The sequence below is a fragment of the Balaenoptera physalus genome (assembly GCF_965194825.1).
Source record: "Balaenoptera physalus genome assembly, chromosome: 13".
Lineage (NCBI taxonomy): Eukaryota > Metazoa > Chordata > Mammalia > Artiodactyla > Balaenopteridae > Balaenoptera > Balaenoptera physalus.
In genome coordinates this window covers 23203320-23211165 of record NC_138892.1, presented here as the reverse complement: position 1 = coordinate 23211165, position 7846 = coordinate 23203320, and the positions used below count along the sequence as shown (strand labels likewise).

At 40.8% G+C, this 7846-nt stretch overlaps 1 protein-coding gene across 5 annotated transcripts; it reads left to right on the top strand.

Annotated features, from left to right (window-relative positions):
* Positions 1-1082: 1082 nt before the first annotated feature.
* SLC25A3 (solute carrier family 25 member 3) lies at positions 1083-7548 on the top strand. Of its 5 annotated transcripts, none has more exons than XM_082419497.1 (8): positions 1122-1279; positions 1470-1630; positions 2935-3056; positions 4292-4471; positions 5536-5717; positions 6368-6540; positions 7016-7126; positions 7208-7548. In XM_082419497.1, exons 2-8 carry the CDS (start codon positions 1474-1476, stop codon positions 7366-7368), a joined length of 1086 nt encoding a protein of 361 aa, XP_082275623.1. In that variant the 5' UTR covers positions 1122-1279; positions 1470-1473; the 3' UTR covers positions 7369-7548. The 5 variants fall into 5 exon arrangements, with proteins under 5 accessions (XP_082275625.1, XP_082275623.1, XP_082275622.1 ...); XM_082419496.1 differs by lacking the exon at positions 2935-3056 and adding an exon at positions 2654-2778; XM_082419499.1 differs by lacking the exon at positions 2935-3056 and having other exon boundaries at positions 1083-1222.
* The last annotated feature ends 298 nt before the right edge of the window (positions 7549-7846 follow it).

The following is a 7846-nucleotide window of genomic DNA, read 5'->3' as shown; positions in this document are numbered from 1 at the left end:
TATTGCTACCATTGGCATACATGACAGCTCAATTTTTCAAGTCCATTTAATAAAACAAACAAAAAAGGAAGAAAAAAGAAGAAGAAATTATCTCACTGAGTTTTCACAAACTCTGCAAGATATGTATTACTCCCATCCAGGACCAGCTGCAAAATCTGCAGGGCCCAGTGCAAAATGAAAAACACAGGGTCTCTTGTTCATTAAGAATTTTAAAACGGTGACAGCAGAACATTAAACCAAGCATAGGCCCTGCATAACTGTATAGGTAGCAAGCCCATGAGGCCAGCCCTGCTTCCACCATTTAAGAAACAGGTGCACAGAGATCAAGTAAATTCCCAAGGTTACTTTAACAGTAGCTGGGAAAATGTCAGAGCCAGAATTCTAACAGAGGTTTGACTCCTACTAAACTCTTCCCAATTAAACTAGGCCTTTCTTTGTTTAACTGAATCTAATGAAGATTTTCTAAATTTATTAAAAACAAAATCTGCTGTCAGTCACTTTCACTCTAGTTCACCCCTGTACTCCCAGGTGTTAAAAATAATTTACTGAATGCTTTAATGTTATATAAACTATTGTGACGAAGCAGCAAGCTGTCTTAAGAGTTCTTGCTACACATTTCCTTTTAAAATACTCTCCTAAAGTTTGATGGAAAATTCAGACATGTCTATGTGTAATGTCAATGGATGGAACCTAAAAAAAGAAAAAAAAGTACCATAATAGCAGAAGCTGTGACACGAAAACTGTACTGCAGTGACATTCTAACCGCAAACCGAAATATTTATCATCGCGTATTCGGATTTTTTTTTTTAGGTGACTAGTATATTGGGGCTCATTTAAATGAAAAGAAAGGAAGCCCCAGATTCCAGGAGAGACGTTTGAAGGTGAAGGGACAATAAGAGGAGATCACGAGCACAAACCCACACAACTCAAAAACACCGGCCCGCCCGGAATGCGCGCCTGCGCAAAAAGAACCCTCATGCGTAGAAGCCGGGCCGGAAGGGCTAGGGCGAATGGGGCGGGGATAAGGTTGCTAGGAGAACGTGATGACGTTAGGGCTTCGGCGCTCTTCTTCGCCAATGGGTGCCGCCAGTCTGTAGTGACGCGCTGTGTGCGTCACGCTGACGACGCGCGAAGGGCACGGATCTAAAGACCCGGAGGACGTTCGGTCTCTGTGAGCGCCAGCCTTTCCGAGGGAGCGGTGGTGTGTTCGCCATCTTAGGGAGTGAGTGTGGCTCGGCCTTCCCTGCAGTGCGTGCGGGGAGCGGAGCGCGGAGACCCGGTGAGGCGCTTCTTTGGCTGTAGGCCCCGTTGGCCTCCTCCTTTGGGGAGGCCGCGGTGACCTCCTCAAGGGCGCGGAGGCGGGAAGAGGCAAGGCCTGGGTGCGGGGGTGGTCCCAGGGTGCAGGTGACTTTAGCCGGCCTAACGGCCCCCTTTGCCTTTCCTCTGACCGCCGCTTCCTCTCTCCCTAGGAAGATGTTCTCGTCCGTGGCGCACTTGGCGCGGGCGAACCCCTTCAACGCGCCCCACCTGCAGCTGGTGCAAGATGGTCTCGCGGGCCCCCGCAGCAACCCCGCCGGGCCCCCGAGCCCACCCCGCCGCTCCCGCAAGCTGGCAGCCGCCGCTGTGGAAGGTGAGGTCAGACCCTGTCCCGATACGGTTGTCAGGTCCCCTCGGCCTTCGTGGCGTGCTCGGCCCGGAGGACAGGGAAGGACGCGCCCTGCCCGCGACACCGCAGGACGGCGCCCAGTTGCTTGTCCGAGGATGTCAGCTTGTTCCGCCCGAAGCCGGGTGTCGGATCCTTGGCTCTCCCTCAAGGGCGTGGAAGGGTCTAGGCCCTGCTCCCGTGACCTCCGCGTCCTCGAGGGAGTGGAGGCATAAAGGCCGTGACTAGCTCCTTATCTTCGCCGTGAGCCAACTTGGTCAGCCGACTAGGCATTGGGTAAAGTCTTCATCCTAACCACTGGCCACCGCAGTTCTAACTGTATTATCAGTTCTTTGATTTTGCTTTCACTTTCTTTTTAAAAATATTGCTTCCTCCCTTTAGTATTCCTGGAGTTTAATATTAGTTGACACAAGGTATGTGTGATTACTGGGTAACTCTTGTTTTAATGCGCCTGATTGACTTGTGGGCCTGGAGAGACCATAGAAAGGATATAATAATTGATAGGAAGCCCTTTGATCTTATCTCTCGGGTTTCTTGATGGTTAGACCCAACTTTATTTTAATTGTGTATATTTTAAATCCCAGTGGGGTGTATTTACAGAGAAACCTGAAAACCGAGTTGCAGGAGTACAGAATATGTTATCTACCTTGTACCTGTAAAATGTAAAGATTTAAAAAAAAAATTATTATGTGTTTCTGTTCTGTCTTTAGTGTGAGGGAAAAACCCTGACATCGTCATTCGGTCCTTCAATTTAGACAGTTAAATCTATGGTCATTTGTGTAGTAAATGTATTTGACTGCAGGAATTTGTTTATGTAGTTTTACACTATAGGGGTCCATAAGTGGGGATAGTGTTTACTTGTAAATGGTGGCCAGAGCTGTTCAGTTGTGATAATACTTTTTCACAGGGAAACGTAGTTCTCTTGCATTCCCATGGCCTTAGTCATCTCTGAAGAAATATTTATTTGATTTTTTTTTTTCAATCAAACAGAGCAGTATAGCTGTGACTATGGATCTGGCAGATTCTTTCTTCTCTGTGGGCTTGGAGGAATTATTAGTTGTGGCACAACACATACAGCATTGGTTCCTCTAGATCTGGTTAAATGCAGAATGCAGGTTTGTTTTTGCATGTTGGACTAAATAAAACATTGTTGAAGCATGGGTGTTACCTGTTAACAAGCTGTGTGACAACCTAACTGTCCAGGAGGTAAGTTGATAACCAGTAACATGAGTATTATATTAAAATGCATGGTGTGTCTTGTCTTACTACAGAGTACAGTTGTGAATATGGCTCCGCGAAGTTTTACGCACTGTGTGGCTTTGGTGGGGTCTTAAGTTGTGGTCTCACACACACTGCTGTTGTTCCTCTGGATTTAGTGAAATGCCGTATGCAGGTTTGTATTGAGATGACAGCATTGAACATCTCTTCTGTGTGTGACTTAATTCCAAGTAATATTAAAGGACTTCACAAATGAGAAGAATGAAGACATTACGACTGCCAGAAATTTTAGTAGCAAACTCAAATTTCTTTAACTCATGATTTTTACTTTAATTAGTGTTTTAAATCCAAGAAATACCTCTTTTAAAATAAGAGTGAAGGTAGATTGTTGATCTCAGACTCTGCCTGTAAGTGGTTTTTGCTGCTGGGCTGAATTCTGCCTAGAGTTCTTCAAGGCCTATTGATTCTTTTTTGCTCCAAATAGTCATTTTACAAGCACTTACATGTCAGAGTAGGCTATCATTCTTTGTGTATTATACGATGTAACTTCACGCCTCTTATTTATTGATAAGATCAAGGCAGAGGACACTAGATTAAAAAACTCTGTATAGTGTTTAAAATTTGTGGGCATAGCTTCTTGCATATTTATTTACATAAAAGGTTTTCTTTTACAATTAAAATGTCTTAATTAGGATGATTGAAACACAAATAATCAAACATCAAAAATTTATTTGTCCCAAACAGGATTAGAGGTCTACTTACCTAAAAGAGAAAGGAAGGTGAAATATTAGCAGGGAGAGGAAGGTGATGTATACCAGCCCTTCTAGTACTGGCAGAAATAGATAAGATTTTTACCCCCATTAGTTATACCTTTGCTAAAACTTCTTATGCATGTCTCTTAAAGGGAATTTAATTTCTTAACTCAAAAGAGAGTTTTCATGTCGATGTACTTTTTAAGTTGTATTTAATTTGATTGTCTTAAGTTCACAAAACTTTATAATCACTTAATGGGCTAGCATATATCAAGGATATAGACTTATCTATTGTTTATGAAGTAGCTTTAAGACTAATTTTTAAGTGGTAAAAAGAGTTGGGTGGTGGAAAAATCTCATGTCAGTTTTATTGTGTATTGTAGGAATTTAATCCTCTTAATTAACCCTCCAAGACTTTAAGTCTGACTGAAAGAAAGCTAGACCTTACTGTACAAAAAGTTACATTTACAAAGATAATAGTAGACATTAAGCTGATATCATGCAGTGAACTTGTATTTACCCACCTTTTGTGTAGTTACTAAAGTTTATATTAGAACCAAAAGGAAAAACTAATAATAACAAAATTAAATGTTTGTGAGAAGTGTTATTATCCCTTTGGTACATTTAATTTCTTTTTTTCTTCTTGTTTTAAATAAAGGTGGACCCACAAAAGTACAAGGGCATATTTAATGGATTCTCAATTACACTCAAAGAAGATGGTGTTCGTGGTTTGGCCAAAGGATGGGCTCCGACTTTCATTGGCTACTCTATGCAAGGGCTCTGCAAATTTGGCTTTTATGAAGTCTTCAAAGTTTTGTATAGCAACATGCTTGGAGAGGTGTGTAATTTAACTTTGAAATTGAAAAGTCCTCAGCTTTTAGGGACTTCCCTGGTAGTCCAGTGGCTAAGACTCCACGCTCCCAGTGCAAGGGGCCCAGGTTTGATCCCTAGTCAGGGAACTAGATCCCACATGCCGAAACTAAGTCCCGGCGCAGCCAAATAAATAAATATTTAAAAAAGAAGAAAAAGGAAAAAAAAGTCCTCAGTTTTTAACTTAAAGTATAAGACCAAAAAGGATCTTAGATTTTGTTTGACTCACCTTGTTTTAGAACTGAGGAAATAGTCTCAGAAAGGGTGAACAATGTGTTTCAAATCATAAGGCTGTTTCTTGTGGTTTTTTTAACATCTTTATTGGAGTATGGTTGCTTTACAATGTTGTGTTATAAGGCTGTTTTAACATAAACAGGATAAGAAAAAGAAACTATTTCATTAGATTTCAGTGCTCTTTTTATTTATTTATGTATGTATGTATTTATTTATTTATTTATGGCTGTGTTGGGTCTTCGTTTCTGTGCGAGGGCTTTCTCTAGTTGCGGCGAGTGGGGGCCACTCTTCATCGCGGTGCGCGGGCCTCTCACTATTGCGGCCTCTCTTGTTGTGGAGCACAGGCTCCAGACGCGCAGGCTCAGTAGTTGTGGCTCACGGGCCTAGTTGCTCCGCGGCATGTGGGATCTTCCCAGACCAGGGCTCGAACCTGTGTCCTCTGCATTGGCAGGCAGATTCTCAACCACTGCGCCACCAGGGAAGCTCCTTCAGTGCTCTTTTTATTATGCTATGCTGCTTTCCAAATAAGTTGGATTTGAGTTTTTTAAAGAGAAGGACTGTAGTAGTCCTGTGTGAGTTAAAGGGTCAACTATGCTTGGCACCTAGACATTCAGAAAATATTCACAGTGTACTATGGTTGATGAGGTTATGAGAGATACTCAGTCTCGTGTGTTATCTGTGGACTCTGTGATAAACACTTAAAATGTCTGAAATTTAACTGTTTCCTAGAACTGTTTCTTAAATTGAGAACAGCCAGTGCAGCAGCAATTCTTGTTTCTCCTTATGTTTTTCATGTAGGAGAATGCCTATCTCTGGCGCACATCACTATATTTGGCTGCCTCTGCCAGTGCTGAGTTCTTTGCTGACATTGCTCTGGCTCCTATGGAAGCTGCTAAGGTTCGAATTCAAACCCAACCAGGATATGCTAACACTTTGAGGGATGCAGCTCCCAAAATGTATAAGGAAGAAGGCTTAAAGGCGTAAGTAAACATTTGCCTAAATATATAGTATAAAAATACTCATTTGAGAAAACCGCATTTGTTAGCATTAAACTTGCCAGACTTTCTCTTTTTCACATCTCTTTCGCCCTCACATAGAACATAAACTCTAGGGGCAAGGATAAGTTGATACATGGCTTGAACCCTGAATTAAGGGGTTTTTTTTCCCCTAAAGTTAGAATCATTTGTCAGTCTACAAATGACTTGATATTTGACCTAAATATTAACTCTTAACTTGGGGGTTGGGGAGTGCCCTTGTTAGAATTCTTGTCATCTATGTTCACAGTTAAGAATTTGCATATAGTCAGGCCACACATGCTTCCTTAGATCCACCTTTGTGGATGCCAATCTTGAGCTGAGTTCTACTTGTAAACTTACTGTTTCTTGTAGTTCCAGTCAAAGAAACATCCAGCAACTTTTTTGGTTGTATAGTCAAAGGTGCTTGAGTCATTGGCATGTGAGATAAATATACCTGCATGTTAGTCTTAGGTTCTGATAGAAATGACATGCAGTGGTGCTGCCATTTTGTTACTATCAGGACTTGACTGGTGTGCGGACACTTCTGTTAATAATGAAAAAGTCTGCTAGATGAATATATGCAACTGAGTAAAATAAGTCTTCTGATTTCCTAGATTCTACAAGGGGGTTGCTCCTCTCTGGATGAGACAGATACCATACACCATGATGAAGTTCGCCTGCTTTGAACGTACTGTTGAAGCATTGTACAAGTTTGTGGTTCCCAAGCCCCGAAGTGAATGTTCAAAGCCAGAGCAGCTGGTTGTCACATTTGTGGCAGGTTACATAGGTATGAATTATTTAGAACATGCTTGTCTGTGAAATTAAGAATAATCATTTCCAGTATTGGCCTCTTTTGTGAGGGAAAAATATTCCAAAGAAGTTTTATCTTTCCATTGCGTTTTATATACTCTTCAGGATTCACAAATACTTGCTAATTCGTTCCTAAAATAATTGTCTTGTGGTTTGCATGTCATAATTAAGCTCGGGAATGTAGTAACTTCACTGCTGTGCCTTTTTCTGTTGTTTTTCCAGTAACAAATCTTTAATACAAGAGAAAGTGTTAAAATCTCAATATAACTTGAGGGATTGTTCTGTTTTACATAGGGTAGACTGCTTCATAACTTCTCTTGTCAGTCTCACTCTAAAATATGATTTTTTTAAACACAAGAAAATTTTATTACTTATGAAAAGGTTGTTGGCTGTGATGTGAAAATTTTTTTTAACTGACCCCATATTGGATCATTTATCTTGACTTTGTTCAGCTGGAGTCTTCTGTGCCATTGTTTCTCACCCTGCTGATTCTGTGGTGTCTGTGTTGAATAAAGAGAAGGGTAGCAGTGCATCTCTGGTCCTCCGGAGACTTGGATTTAGAGGTAAGATTTTTTTTTCTCCCATCTAAAGAAAGAATAACATTTTGGAGTATATTTTTCACTCACATTTCATATTTTATCCAGGTGTATGGAAGGGACTGTTTGCCCGTATCATCATGATCGGCACTCTGACTGCACTGCAGTGGTTCATCTATGACTCCGTGAAGGTCTACTTCAGGCTCCCTCGCCCTCCTCCACCTGAGATGCCAGAATCTCTGAAGAAGAAGCTTGGGTACACTCAGTAGATGAAAGCAGATGTGGACTGAATCTGCTTGTTGATCAGTGTTGAGGAAAATGCAGAAGGAACTTTTATATATTTGACGGTGTAGGAAGTTGTCTATTCCTAATATAATTACTGTAGTGCTCTTGCCAGAAGCAAGAGTTTCAAACTTACTGTTGAAATAAACCCAACTGTTCATGATTTGTCTATGACTTGATAATTATTTTTAAAACGTTTTTAAAGAATTAACCCTAAAATGGAAAGAATTATGCACACATTAAAACCTCAAGGAAAAAAATTCACTGTTGGTTGAATGCTATGATCTCTACTCATAAATTGTCATATGTTTCAGGATTTGTCACTCAAGAGAGTTCTTACATTTTTAGGAACCATGCCCTAAATTTTTAAAAACAATTGTTCAGTTTGAATATGTATAAATATTCATTTGTGGTTTATTTTGACAAGTACATTTCAGTATATAATCAAATTTTTGCAACACTTAC

Excerpts from the sequence above, each read along its gene's own strand:
- SLC25A3 (XM_082419496.1), top strand. The coding sequence starts at position 1,474 with ATGTTCTCGTCCGTGGCGCACTTGGCGCGGGCGAACCCCTTCAACGCG. Across the intron at positions 2,779-4,291 it reads TGGTTAAATGCAGAATGCAG|GTGGACCCACAAAAGTACAA; the intron begins GTTTGTTTTTGC and ends TTTTAAATAAAG. Across the intron at positions 5,718-6,367 it reads AAGGAAGAAGGCTTAAAGGC|ATTCTACAAGGGGGTTGCTC; the intron begins GTAAGTAAACAT and ends CTGATTTCCTAG.